Source organism: Hippopotamus amphibius, chromosome 12 (genome assembly GCF_030028045.1).
Source record: "Hippopotamus amphibius kiboko isolate mHipAmp2 chromosome 12, mHipAmp2.hap2, whole genome shotgun sequence".
NCBI classification, from domain to species: Eukaryota; Metazoa; Chordata; class Mammalia; order Artiodactyla; family Hippopotamidae; genus Hippopotamus; species Hippopotamus amphibius.
The window spans coordinates 76,089,696-76,104,618 of NC_080197.1; the positions used below are offsets into that span (position 1 = coordinate 76,089,696).

The following is a 14,923-nucleotide window of genomic DNA, read 5'->3' on the forward strand; positions in this document are numbered from 1 at the left end:
CTATGAACATGGGGGTACTGATATATATTTGAGTTCCTGCTTTCCCTCCCTGCTTTTAAACTTGCTTGGGAGGGCCAGGGCAGCTTAGATTTGGCAGCTGGTAAGGGCCTGAGGGGGCTTGTCTGTCTAGGGCTCCTCCTCCTAAAATGCAGGTCCCGAGTCCCAGATCAGGACTCTGTTCAGAGTCCTCTTGGCCCAGTCCGGGCATCTCTTTAGCACCCCTGGTGACAGGATCTGCAGTTACTTCTGGTTTTCCCTGTCGTGGGGAAGGGCAGTGGCCCAAATCACTAGAAAGAGACAAGAAGTTTACTTTGGCTTTGGACGAACTTAGCTTTGATAGAGGAGTATTCCGTTTCCTGAGTATGTGTTGATTCGTGTCAGAGGCTGTAAACCAGTTGGGTAAACTAGTAAACTAGGCTGTACTAGTCAGGGTCTTAACTAGCTGTGAACAGTCCTGAAAATCATCCTCATTGTCACTCGTTAAGGATTGCATGGTTCTAAGGGATGTTTCAAAGAACTCAGACTGTGCTGGTGGTGTTGCTAAGTGGTTAAGGACTTGGATGGTGGATTTCGATTGCCTGGGTCCAAGTCTTGGCTGTGCCACTTACTGATGCCCTGGGCACTTTACCCGATCTTTCTCAGGCTCACTTTTTTTTTTCCATCTGTTAAAGTGGGAAAAAGCATAATGTCTACTTGTTGGGTTTGTTGAGAGGATTAAATGAGATAAGGTATTCAAAGCCCTTAGAACAGTGCCTGACATACGGTAAAGCTGCTCATTAAATAGTAATTACTGCTCTCATCATCTCTGCTTTTATTCTTACAGCCATCTCCCTTTATCCAGCCTTGGTCATGACTCAGTACGTACGAACCTCAGACAGAGCCTGGTCTGTGTCTTTCGTGCATTTTCCATTCCGTTACTCTCTTTCTGCAAAGCCCTGAGACAGCTCCCCCAACGTGAGAGCGTGGTGAAAGCTCTGACACCTTGTAAAGCCTCACTCCTTCCTAATAACTTTCTATATGAGTCAGGGGCCACCCGGAGTGTTTACGCTTCCGGACCCCAGGAGCGGGGAAGGGGTGGCGGCTGCCACTGGCTTTGCAAGCTCCCGGGCAGCCACGGCCAACTGGAGAGGTCGACCCCACCAAAGGAAATTTCGTCCGGCTTCCACGGAATAGGAATATTAATCTGACATGAGGCCAGAGCAGACTGGACCAGAGGGAGATGAAATAGTGGAGCAAGAATGTAGTGCTTTCTTGGTGGAATCAGGCAGCGGATGGCTGCAGCAAATCGGAACCAGATTTTTGAACATGGCTCTGATGGTGCTGGATAGGGAGGTGGTGGTCGTGCCTTGGGGTCCCCTCCACTCCTCGCTAGCAGCCTTGCCCTGGGGCTGTGTGGGTCCTTCTTTTCTTCGTCAGGCTGGGGAGAGAGTGTGGGCTTGTGGACCTGCCCTCTGGGTTCCTTCCATTTTTGTTCAGTCCGTTTTCTGACCAGATGATCTAGAACAATCTGCGGGCCCAGCGTGTTGTCCTAGGTCGTGGGTTGTTGACAGAGTCCTAAATAATGGAGTTTTCCTTTCAGTGCACCTTCCGGAAGCAGGGGCTGAAGACCTCCACCGGGGCCCCCAGGACAGTTTCCTGGTGTTGGAATTGCTTTTGTCTGCTCTCCGCCTGTGGATGGCGTGGAGAGTGCCGGCAGTCCTGGGCCAGGACAGCCCTGGGCCCTGGTGATCTGACCTTGCCCTCAGGCCACCTTGCCCTCTGCGGTGAGTGCTCTTCATCGAGAGATGCTTGAGGCTCCAGCAGCAGGAAAGATGGGGACAGGGAGCGAGTGGGGGGTGAGAAAGGACACAGTTTGTACTTGGCACTATGCCAGTCTGCATGTGGGGCTGGTCAGGTGGGCGAGGGTGACACGTCTGAAACCTGAGATGCTGCCCTGAATGGATGCCGGGTCATTTCATCCTCTGCTCTCATGAATTTTACAAGGTCCTGTGGCAGCAGCTAGAATCGCTGCCCACGCCGGCTGTGATGTAGTGCTGCCTGGCACCTTGACGGGTGACAGACCCAGATTCCAAATGTGCTTCCTTTGATTTACTGCCAGCGGGACCATGTGATGTCACAGTTGAGTGGTCAGGGTCTGGGGGTGGACGACCAGGTTTCCCATCTCCATTTTTTACTATCTGCCTGATCTTGGACCACATTTTAAACTCTTCTGTGCCTCAGTTTCTTTCTCTGTGAAATGGGGTGATAATACATGCTTACCAGGGCTGGTGTTGGGATGAAGTCAGAGAATGCATGGGAAGGGGTTCGAGGAGAGCCTACCATCCAGGGGTTGAAATTCAGAAAGTGCCATCTGTAAATTTCTCCTGGGGTGTTCACAGGGCACTCATCTTTGTGAGATTTACAGCTTTAACCAGCTCTCTTTGGTGCAGGCACAGTGTTACAGAGCTCAGACCTTTTGGCTAGGGGAAAAGGCCACGGTCTGTCAACATTAGCTATTAAAATTATTAATTATAAATGTCTGGCACTCTTTAAAATGCATTAAATCAACCCAGAAAATGTCAGCGCTAGAAGTGACCTATGACATCAGTCATCTCATCCTAATTCCTGATTTCACAGAGAAGCCAAGGTCTAGAAAGGCACATTATGCCAAGGCCCCGAATGCAGGTAGTAGGACAGCAGGAGCTTGAAGACCTGACTTCCCAGCCCAGAACACACACTGTGTTCCTGGGCTTCTCCTCCGAGCTGGGAAAGAGTCCTGCAGGACAGCCAGAGACCCAGCAGTCGAGCAGACATCAAACACGCGTGCGTAAACAAACCCACCCAAGGGCCTGTGCTGTATTTCCAGTCGACGGCATCAGTGACCGAGCAAGAGAAATGACTCAGGATGTATATTAAACAAACAGTTAAGTGACATTTCTGTGAGCATTTGTACAGAGTGGTTGTGAATCTGTGAGTCACCTCTGGGACAGGCTGCATCTCGGGTCTGGGGCAGCAACAGGCTGGCTGGACCTGCCCCTGGGGGAGGGGCGTCTTCCTCCTTGGGGGACCCTCCATTCTACTGCGCTCAGCGTAGGCTCTGTACCTGAGCCTCAGGTGTTTAATTGACCTCAGTTTTCAGGCCCCTCCCTTGCTGGGGACCGACAGGAAGCCTGGGAAGGGAGGACTGAACGTCTGTGGGACTTCTGGCTAGAAAAGCTGTATGGGCCAGTGGATTTCGGGGTTTCCCTAGCGATGGGCTCACGCGGAGCCTTAGCCACAGGGGCCGTCTCTGTCTAATGCTCCTCTTTGCTTCCCTGCCTCCCCATCCACCTCTTAGCCTCATCCTCTTCTTGAGGATTTCTCTTTCGTCTCCTCCTCTTCTGTCCTCCTGCCCGTCCCCTCTCCAGCAAACAGCCCTCCCTGGAGAGTACTCAGCAATGGCCCCCGACCCTGGTGCAAGCAAGATTTGACCCCGGCCTTTTCTCTTGAGGCTTCATCCGCTGCTGGGCTTTGAGTCAGGAAAACAAAGGCAGCTCTGTGTAGGGATGTGGGCGACCAGGCGCTCTCCCCTTTCCTCCATCCCTCTGCTCCTCCCAGATGATTCTCTCAGACCACCCAGCTGTCCCATCTTTGATGTCGGTTTCCTCTGAACCTTGGAAAGAAGACCCGTCACATGGCTCTGGTCCTTTGGCCACTGGTCCCTCTGATGTCTGACCAAGCTTCGAAAGTCCTCAGTGCAGCCGGTGGGCCAGGACCTGAAGCTGGCACAGTCCCTACTGCCTGCCTGTGGGGAGGCGTGCAGAGCCTTGCCTTTCTGTTTGAAGGTGTCATTAAAGGCCACAGCTTTCCAAATTCCCTTCCTGGAGAAGTGGAGAAGATAGAGCAGCATAGGGGATTCTGAAGTCAGGTGGTCCCAGGGAATGACTCCAGACTTGAGTTTCCCATTCATCAAGAGTAGACTACAAGCCTACCTCTTACCTCCTCCTGGTACACGGGGCCCTGATGGAAGCTTGGGTTGGAGAGGAGCATTATTTCTTTCAGATCGTGAGAGAGGTGATGGGCTGCAGTGGCAGCCCCTGATACAGGTTAGGGTTAACTAGGATGGCTGTTGTGAAACCCCAGTGTGAACCTCAAGATGTCAAGATGTTTTTGCCTGTGACTTTCCTTCTCTTTCTTAAAGACCCTTGAGACTCTGCATTTGTTCTCAATGCTGTCCCGCCTTGCTCTGTCAATCGTGGTTTTCGTTTGGGAATCTCTTTCTCTGCCTTCCCTAGCCACCCACCCCATCCCACCCTCACCCCCAACGATAGCCTGAAGGAGTTAATTCAATCCTCAGCCCCCGCCAGGAAGTCTCTGTTCGCCTAAGATGAGCATTATTGAAATCACTAATTTATTTCTATAGCTTCAGTCTCCAGCCTGGAATGGAACAATGAGACCCAAAGTGTTCCAGACACATTGTTTAATAAAGGAACATTCCTCCAGCTGAACTGTATGGCTGTTGGATTTTCTGGTTTGATTGGTTAACCGTTGTAAGTGGTTTGGATTTCTCTGTTAGAGCTGGTGGGACAGGGTGGAGGGGGAGTCTGAGGGTCCATGAGCCCCCCTAGTTGCTATATCGTTACTCCCCTGACCCTGACCTCTTATCTGGCCAAAAGGTTTGACTTCTGTAACATTGTCCCCCATAGGAGAATTGGTTAAAGCTGTAAATCTCACAAAAATGAGTGTGCTGTATGGCCCCAGGAGAAATTACAGGATTGCCCCTTCTGAATTTCAACCCCTTTGGCTTTGAGAAGGCTGTTGATTTTATTATTGATCATTGAGTTTGATCTGATGCATTTCACAGAGACTTGGCTCTGCCGCCGTGCTGTTGGCTCCAGGGGCAGCAGCTACGCCGATGACGAGTTTTTCCGTTTCCCCCGCCAGATGCAAGAGCTGGTAGGGTAGACGCAAACTTACTCCTCCCTTCCTTCTGGAAAGTCTGATTTGGATGCATGCATATGTGGGTTCCTTTGTGTTACTGACGGCGTACTTTAAAAATTGCTCTTGACATGCTGCCAGAGGCAGGGGGATAGATGGAATGACCTTTGGAAGACCCTTCTTGGTAAAAAGAGCTATGAGTTTGTTTTTTTTTCTTGTTATTCTGTGGACTGTACAGGTCTTTCTTTCTCTCTTTTTCTGGAGATATAGGTAGAATACTATATAACTTAGCCTGGAAGGGATGCCCTGAGGTCACCTGTGTCTAACTCTCTGACTCTGGATAGAACCATCGCAAATACAATCCATGGTGCAGACAGTGGGTTCAATTGGGGGTAGTCAGTATTCATCCATCCCTCCATATATCCATCCATCCATCCATCCTTCCATCCATCCATCCATCCATCCATCCGTCCGTCATTTATCAAACAACTGTTAAAATCTAGGAACTATGTTAATCTGCTCCCCATTATTTAATTTCTTTTGGTGTTTCTATTCAGTGAGACTAGAAGACCATTTCAATCCTTTTCAACTTGATCTTTCTTTTGAATTTGACCACTTCCTCTTACTTGTTATTTTTCTTCCTGTGGTTTCCAGAGTCTGTGACGCGAGCTGTCCCTGCACGTCTGCTCCTGTGGGCATCCTTCTTATTCTCTTTCATGTGTTCTTTCCCCCTTACCTACCATTGGAGTGTCCGTGTTCTCAGAGTTCTGTCTTCAGCTTTCTTTTCTCCTTTTTCTTTTCCTCTAACTCTTTCTGGTCAACCATGTCACCATGTCTAAGTTATGATCTACTTGCCTATGATGACCCTCAAATAACTTCTTTAACCTGCATTTCTGCCATGTGCTCCTGGCTTTTAGATCTGTCTCCTGACCATGAGTGTCCGGATGTACAGAAGCATCTCAAACTCAACATGCTCATAAATGCACTCGGCATCTTCTCTGTCAAACTTGTACCTTCATGATTCCCGGTCTTGGGGGTTGTCCTGACCATTCTCCTTCTCAACCACACAAGAATCTGGAAGCTTCTGTAGATGTCTCCCTCCCCTCACATCCATGGTTAGTAAGTCATGTCAGTCCCACTTCTCATACCTGTTTCCACCACCCCTTCCCCATCGCCACCATCCTACCTCCAGCACTCACGATCTCCGCTTGCGTTACCTGTGTCTCTTAACTGGTCCCTAGGTTTGCCCTCTTCCAACCCTCTGCTTGCCGAATCAGACTGATCTTAACAAGGAGCAAATCTGATCAAGTCAATTCCTTATCTAAAATCTTTCCGTGACTTCTAAGCACCTGAGAACGTCACGCTCCTTAACTGTGTTGTAGCAGGTTTCTGTGATTAACCTCATGTTTTTGCTTTATCTCTACCCTCAGGCTTTGCCCCAGACACACACCTGAGGCTGCAGCCATACCAAACCACCTGCCATGCTGCTCCGCCTCCGGGCCTTTGCCCATGCCCTTCCCTCCACTGGGAACGCTTTTCCCTCCCCCAATGTGCTGTTTTCAGCTCAAGCACTTTCTCTCCTGTGACATCTTCCTTTACCTTCTGGGCTCCTCCTCCCCACTTCTGTCACACCTGGCACCTGTCTTGATACTTTGCTTTTGTGCCTGTGTCCCCATGAGACAGTGAGCTCCTGGGGTGGGGGCGGGGATGGTGTCTTCTATCCCTGTAACCCCAGTGCCTCACACAGTCTTGACCTGGAGGGAGCTCAGGAGCTGTTTCTGGCTCTGCAGCCCCTCAGATAATTTTTCCTCTTCTGCTTCATATCTGAGCTACAGATACTTTGTCACTTGTCACTTTAGACTTTCTCTTCTATCTTATCACATCAGAAATCCACCAGAAAACGCGAGGACTTCTGAAAGGAGCTCTGTTTCTCGTGTTTGGGTGCAGTCAGCTCTTATTTATCTGCCTGCAGCTTCATCTGATGTTTTCATTATTTGAAGGAAAAATGATGAATCTAGACTGAGCTTCACTTGGCTCTGTAGCTGTGACCCTGGGGCTGCCTCCACCCGTCTGCCCTCCATCCTCCTCCCTGGGGGCAGGGGATGCACACATTTAGTATCGGGTCATGTTTCCAATGGGGAAGGATGAAGAAATGCTGCTGTGTTCTTGCAGGCCCTGCACAAGTGCATGTGTCCATGAGGATGCTGTGTAAATCAGTGTGGGAATGGATGTCCCCATAAATCTGTTGGCTTCTTTAGGGATCACTGTCTAGCTTTGTCTGTCTTGGGTACTTGTTTCTATGCTGTGTGGACCGAGCTTAAGAGAAAGTCAGTAATGTTGATATCCAGGACATTTATATTCTAGTTAGTGAATTCATTCATCAAATAGTTGGAGCACTCTTCTTCTCCGGCTGATAAGACAGTGGGGAGCAGAATTGGTCCCTGCCCTAGAGGGGGCAGCGTGGTATTATAGAAAAGCATACGCAGATCACACAGACCCTGGTGTAAGCCTTTTTTAAAAAAAAAATTTTATTTATTTATTTTTTTGGCTGTGTTGGGTCTTCGTTGCTGCCTGCAGGTTTTCTCTAGTTGAGGAGAGTGGGGGCTACTCTTCATTGTGGTGCGTGGGCCTCTCATTGTGGTGGCTTCTCTTGTTGCAGAGCACGGGCTCTAGATGCTCAGGCTTCAGTAGTTTTGACACCTGGGCTCAGTAGTTGTGGCTCTTGGACTCTAGAACGCAGGCTCAGTAGCTGTGGCGCACGGGTTTAGTTGCTCTGTAGCATGTGGGATCTTCCCGGACTAGGGATCGAACCCATGTCCCCTGCATTGGCAGGTGGATTCTTAACCACTGTGCCACCAGGGAAGTCCCCCCAGGGTAAGCCTTGATTGCATCACTTCTTACTGTGTGATCCTGAACACGGTACTCAGCCTTTCTGAGCCTCAGTTTCTTCACCCAAAAGAGGATTATCCTACTTCCCTCACTCCCCTCATTGTAAAAATTAGAGCAAAAATACCTTAAACATCATCTGATTGCTGCAGTGCGTTACACTTCATAGAGAGACACAACTGCCGTCCACTATTACAGCAGCGATTGTAATAAATTGCAAAACCCAAACTCTCCAGTCTGCTTTAACGGACAGTAAAAGCTCAAGTTTAGAGTGTACATTCCCTGATACAGTCTCTGTCCTTAGTGTATTTACATGTATTAAGGCACTGAATCTGTACAATAATCTTTTTAGGTAAGTACTTTTATTATATTGTAGAAGGGGAAACTGAGGCACAGGAAAGTCAAATAACTAGTCCAAGGTCACACACTTGGTAAATGGTTGGCTGGGATTTGAACCCAGGCAGTTTTGTTTCATATTACGTGCTCTTAACATATTACTCTGTTTCTCTATATTACTCAGGTCCATAATGTTTCTAGTGAATAATTGTATTTGTTTTCTAAGGCTGCCATAAAATAGTACCTCAAACTCGTTGGCTGAAAACAACAGAGGTTTATTCTCTCACTGTTTTGGAGGCCAGAATCCAAAATCTGGGTGTCAGCAGGGTTGGTAACTTCCGGAGGCTCTCTCCTGGCCTCCAGTGATTGCCAGTCTATGCTGTCCCTTCGCCTGTGGCTGCATCACTCCAGTCTCTGCCTCTGTCTTTACGTGCCTTCTTCTCTGTGCATCCTTTCCTCTTGTTTATAAGGACACCTCTCATTGGGTTTAGGGCCCGCCCTAATCCAGAATGACTTCATCGTAACTGATTACATCTGCAATGACCCTCTTTCTAGATAAGGTCACATGCTGAGCTTCCACGTGTGGACATGAGTTTCGGGGAAGACACTATCTAATCCATGAATAGTAACTATGGGTTCTTTATTTTAAAATGGGAATTGATGAAGTGTTTATTTACTGGCACTCCAAAAAGCAAGTAAAATAATTAAGATTGTTATTAATTATTATTAACTATTAATTATCATCCAAGAACCTGATTATATATTAGAAGACGATTCCGACAAGTTTGGGCTGTGGCCAAACAGTGGACTAGAGGGACCCTACTTCCTCCTCAGCTGGCCCTGGCCCTGCCCAAGCCATGCCGTGAAGCCCCTCCACCCTCCCACCCCCTGCCTGGATTTCCCTCTAGTCAAACTCCTTCTTCCATTTCCCATCCCATGTGGCCTAGAGTTCCTTTACTTTTCTTGTTTCTCTCCTCTGAATGGGCTCTGATTTGTCGGCCCCCTTGAAATGCATCCATGAGAATAGAGAATAGAGAAATAGTTTCCCCTCTGTTGTTTGAGATGTGGCCAAGGTCCCATGGGCTTTTCACGGTGGCCGTGTTGTGCCGAGGCCCCAGACGTGGTTCTGCCTCTCGCTGCGGTGATTTTGAGCCTCCCTGTGCTCAGTCTGATCCTCTTTAGAACGGGGATCATGTCACTTAATCACAGGGGAGCTGAGGGTCAAGCGGCCCGATGTGTCTGGATGCCCTCTTACTGGCAGCATGTGGATGTGTTGGGGTCGAGACTGGGCGTCTGCTGTAGGTTCAGATGAAAGGGTCTGGGCGCCGGCAGACGTCTGCCCTCTGTGCTCAGTCCCAGTCTCAGGAGGGTTATCTGGCGGGAATAGTTGGCGTGGGAGGGGATGGAGGAATGGGTCCAGGAGGTTGAACGTCTGGTCCAAACTTTTGATCAAGAGATGCACCCTTTGATGTAGTAGAACGGAGTTGCCTCCAAGGGCAGGGCTGTGGCCAGCGGGCCAGTTCGCCTCCCCTGCGTTCTCTGGCAGGTACGGTACAAACTTGAGTGTCTGGGTTTCAGCCCGGGGCCATCCTCGCATTAGGGCTCATCTGCCTCTTGCTGTCTCAGGTCCGTCCTAGTGACCATCTCCCTAGCTTATGAGAATGTGAAACGTGCCATCGAATCAGAGCATTAACAGGACACATTTACTGGACACCTACTATATACAAGGCACAGTATTAGACTGGGGTTCAAGAGGGCAAAGACACGGAGCCAGCCTTCAGGAAGCTTCCCGTCCAGTATAGCAGACAGATGTGGAACAATCACGGCAATGAGAGAAGGGCCAGGTGGGGGTGTGGCTGTCCAGTAAGGCCTGACCTAGGTCAAGGCCTGGCAAACTGGGGCCTGCAGGCCAAACCTAGCCCACCGCCAACTTAGGTAAATAAAATTGTGCTGCACATTTGGTACATAAAATGTATTGTCTGTGCTTTTCCGCTTCCACAGTTGAGTGGCTGTGATATGTAGCCAGCAAAGCCTGCAGTGTTTACCATCTGCCCTTTTACAGAATAAGCTTGCTGACCCCATCCCAGATGATGGGTTAGCAGGAGTGGCATGGGGGGAGCTGTGGACACCTGAGTGAGGTTGGCCTGGGAATGATGTCAGAATGCACGCAGGTGGGGAGGAGGTGTGCGGGGCTGGGAGGGAGCTGGGTGTCCAGAGATGCGTTTTCATAGGCACACGGAATTGCAGAGAGGGATTCTACCCAGCAAGGCTCTCATTCAGATTTGGAGAGATCAAAAGATTTACAGAGAAGCAAAAGCTTAAAAAGTTCAGCACCGGGCGGAGCAGCAGGACATGCGCTCACTCCTTCTTGCAAGAGCACCAGAATTACAACTAACTACTGAACAATCATCGACAGAAAGACGCTGGAACTCACCAACACCCCACATCCAGAGACAAAGGAGAAGCCACAATGAGATGGTAGGAGGGGCGCAATCGTGTTAAAATCAAATCCCATAAATGCTGGGTGGGTGACTCACAAACTGGAGAACAGTTATACTGCAGAAGTCCACTCACTAAAGTGAGGGTTCTGAGCCCCACGTCAGGCTTCCCAACCTGGGAGTCCAGCAACGGGAGGAGGAATCCCCAGAGAATCAGACTCTGAAAGCCAGCAGGATTTGATTGCAGGACCTCCACAGGACTGGGGGAAACAGAGACTCCACTCTTGGAGGGCACACAAAAAAGTGTGCTCACCAGGACCCAGGGGGAAGGAGCAGTGACCCCATAGGAGACTGAACCAGACCTACCTGCTGGTGTTGGAGAGTTGCCTGCAGAGGTGGGGGGCAGCTGTGGCTCACCGAGGAGGCAGGGGCACTGGCAGCAGGGGTTTTGGGAAGTGCTTATTGGTGTGAGCCCTCCCAGAGTCCGCCATTAGCCCCACCAAAGAGCCTGTGGGCTCCAGCACTAGGTGGCCTCAGGCCAAACAACCAACAAGGTGTGAACACAGCCCCACCCATTAGCAGACAAGCAGATTAAAGTTTTACTGAGCTCAGCCCACCAAATCAGATTAAAGCTTTACTGAGCTCCACCCACCCAGCCCTACCCACCATCAGTTCCTCCCATCAGGAAGCACACAGGAGGCTCCTAGATAGCTTCCTCCACAAGAGGGCAGACAGCAGAATCAAGCAGTACCAGCAGTATTTCGTCTTGTGGAACTGAAAACCACAGCCACAGAAAGATAGAGAAAATGAAAAAGCAGAGGACTTTGTACCAGATAAAGGGACAGGATAAAGCCCCAGAAAAACAACTAAATGAAGAGAAGACAGGCACCCTTACAGAAAAAGAATTCAGAATAATGGTAGTGAAGATGATCCAGGACTTTGAAAAAAGATTGGATGCAAAGATCGAAAAGTTTACCAAAGATCTAGAAGAATTAAAGAGCAAACAAACAGAGGTATGCAACACAATAACTGAAATGAAAAATACACTAGAAGGAACCCATAGCAGATTAACTGAGGCAGAAGGGCGAATAGGTGACCTGGAAGACAGAATGGTGATCATCACTGATGCAGAAAAGAATAAGGAAAAAAGAATGAAAAGAACTGAAGACAGCCTAAGAGACCTCTGGGACAATGTTAAACACACCAACATTTGCATTATAGGGGTCCCAGAAGGAGAAGAGAGAGAGAAAGGACATGAGAAAATATTGGGAGAGGTTATAGTTGAAAACTTCCCTAATATGGGAAAGGAAATAGCTACCCAAGTCCAGGAAGTGCAGAGAGTCCTAGGCAGGATAAATCCAAGGAGAAACACGCCAAGACATATAGTAGTCAAACTGACAAAAATTAAAGACAGAGAAAAGTTATTAAAAGCAACAATGGAAAAATGACAACTAACATACAAGGGAACTCCCATAAGGGTAACAGTTGATTTCTCAGCAGAAACTCTGCAAGCCAGAAGAGAGTGGCATAATATATTTCAAGTGATGAAAGGGAAGAACCTACAACCAAGAATACTCTACCCAGCAAGGATCTCATTCAGATTCGATGGAGAAATCAAAAGCTTTACAGACAAGCAACAGCTAAGAGAATTCAGCACCACCAAACCAGCCCTCCAACAAATGCTAAAGGAACTTCTCTAAGTGGGAAACATAAGAGAAGAAAAGGACCTACAAAAACACAAACAAAACAATTAAGAAAATGGTACTAGGAACATACATATTGACAATTACCTTGAATGTAAATGGACTAAATGCACCAACCAAAAGACACAGGCTGGCTGAATGGATACAACAACAAGACCCATATATATGCTATCTACAAGAGACCCACTTCAGACCTAGGGACACATACAGACGGAAAGCGAGGGGATGGAAAAAGATATTCCATACAAATGAAAATCAAAAGAAAGCTGGAGTAGCAATAGTCATATCAGATAAAATAGACTTTAAAATAAAAAATGTTACAGGAGACAAGAAAGAAAGACATTACATGAAGATCAAGGGATCCATCCAAGAAGAGGAGATAACAATTATAAATATATATGCCCCCAATATAGGAGCACCTAAATACATAAGGCAAATGCTAACAACTGTGAAAGAGAAAATGCAAGGCAGAAATAGAGACACAGGTGTAGAGAACAAACACATGGATATCAAGTGGGGAAAGCGGGGAGGGTTGGAGGGGAATGAATTGGGAGATTGGGATACCAAATTGTACACTCTAAATATATGCAGTTTATTGTCTGTTAACTGTATCTCAATAAAAGTTCTTAAAAAAAAAAAAAGGCAGAGAGAGAGAGAAGGAGGCCAAGGGTGGGTTGAGCCAGCTTGAGAGGCTGTGAGAACAGGGGTGGCATGGATTCAATGTCAAGCACCAAAGATGCAATACCTCAAGTTGAAGGGTCCTTGTGGGTCATCTGACCCCACCCTTCATTGTGTAAGTGAAGGGTGGGAGCGAGGCCACGTCTCTGAGATTATCCAGGTGGTGATGGCAGCTCACGTGGGCATCCTGCCCTCCTCCCTGATGGTGAGCTGAGCCCTGGGGCTGTGACCCTGTGACCTGGCTCTTGGGGGATGGGCTGGGAGGCATGGCTCCTTTCCAACAGCCACCCACCCTTTTTAACAGCCCCCAGATTCCCAGTCTTTTTTCCTAGCATCTTATAGGGTCGCTCAGTCTGTAAGCTCCTCGAGGGCAGGGTCTGTGTCTGGTTCCTGTCTCTGAGTCTCTCCTTGTCCACACTGGGGACCTTGTGGATGCGGGCAGGGGCCTGGCCGCCCTGCCTCGGGTGGGGTGGGGGCATAGGGCCGTGTCACTGCTCCACATTGACAGCTGGTGTTACGAGGTTTCCGAGGCTGTCCTGAGCCCTGGCCGGCTCTGCAGCTCCCCGTGCGGTTTGTCACACACGCTCTGGCCACCTGCAGAGCTTTCTTCCCAAACACTGCACCACCCCTGAGCAGGGAGCGTCTTCAAATGCTGAGTGTCTCCCACGCAGCCCCATCAGGTCGGGGAGGAGTCTGTCGGGATGCCATGTATCTTCGGTGATGGACAGAAACACCTCATTTGTCCTGACGTGTTGACGGAAAGTCCAGAAGAGCAGCCAAAGAGGATGCTCTGGCTCAGCCCATCCCTCATCCATGGGACGTGCTCCTCCCACCTCCTTTATGCTTTGAACGGACTCCCTGGCTTCCCCCAGGTGCTGGGCCAGCTCTGGCCCAAATCCCCCAGAGAGTCCTGGACTGCAGGGACGTGGATGGGGAGGGGGATGCAGGGGGCATGTGGTGCAAAGCGAGGTGGACAGTATTTGCCCGCAGAGTCCGGCAAACGATGGACACTGTTTGCCATGTGCACGGCAACCGCAAAGCTGTCCAGAGTCAGGCTTAGCTGGTCCAGCAGGGGAGATGGAGGATAACGCAGGCCAAAGTTCAACAGCCAAGGATACCAGGTGTCCTGAGGGCACGAAAAAAAGAGGGTTGCTTTGGGCACTTCCGGGCACAGTTATTTAGTTCTGACCCTGCAGGGTATCCTACTCGATCCTCACCCCCTCCCTTTCACCCCTGTTCCTGGCCTCATTCATCTACAGTAGCATGGAAATGGGTCCCTTACAGGAGCCTTACTGTGCTGCCCAGGTTACCAAACATTGAAGAAAAAAAAAAAGGCCCCAGTGCAAACAGTACCCTGTCACCAAAGGAAACACATGATGTGCACCTGCCACGTGGGCGCTGGGGACAGTGTCCCCACACCTCCTCACATTGTCTTTTTACAATGGCCCCTTGAAGTGGGGCATCTCCTCCATTCTGTGGACCAGGGCTCAGGGAGGTGAAATCACCACCAAGGCCATACAAGGTCATAAAAGAATTGTAGGGCTGTCAGGTTCCAGAGCCTGTTTTTTCTTTTCTTTTTTTTTTTGCATTATACTAGCCACCTCCTAGGATCAGGCGCACATCTTTTTCCTGAGAAAAAGACTGTTTAGGAAGCTTGTTCAGAGCCCTGGCAGGGTTTGCCCTGTTTGTGGGCAGAAATGGAGGTTTGGGTAGCATGATTCTTAAAAAACTGAGATATAGTCCTTGTACTGTAAATTCCACCCTTCTAAAGTGGGGAGTCCAGTGTTTTCGTATACTCACAAAGCTGTGCAGCCATCACTCAGGTGGTGTGATTTAGCCCCTTTATAAAGGCCCCTGGACCTTCACCCTCTCGCCCATCAGCCGGCTGTCAGTTGCTGGAGGGTAAAGCCTTCAAAGCCCCTGTCTCAGTTCAGGTGGTGGAATCAGACTTTCATCGGCCTCCTATGCCTCAGAAGGGTGGCCTTG

The 14,923-nt window shown here is 49.2% G+C and overlaps 1 protein-coding gene across 8 annotated transcripts in view; it reads left to right on the forward strand.

Moving 5' to 3' along the window:
- Window positions 1-14,923, forward strand: part of ANO2 (anoctamin 2) — a 357,498-nt gene that overhangs the window by 50,150 nt on the left and 292,425 nt on the right. For 4 of the 8 annotated variants that reach the window (XM_057702096.1, XM_057702095.1, XM_057702097.1 and 1 more), the window contains exons 4-5: window positions 1,580-1,763; window positions 4,823-4,914. The exons of the other annotated variants lie outside the window; for them this stretch is intronic. In XM_057702096.1, the coding sequence (XP_057558079.1) occupies window positions 1,580-1,763; window positions 4,823-4,914 (276 nt within the window). The remainder of the gene's footprint in view (window positions 1-1,579; window positions 1,764-4,822; window positions 4,915-14,923) is intronic. 8 annotated transcript variants of the gene reach the window in all.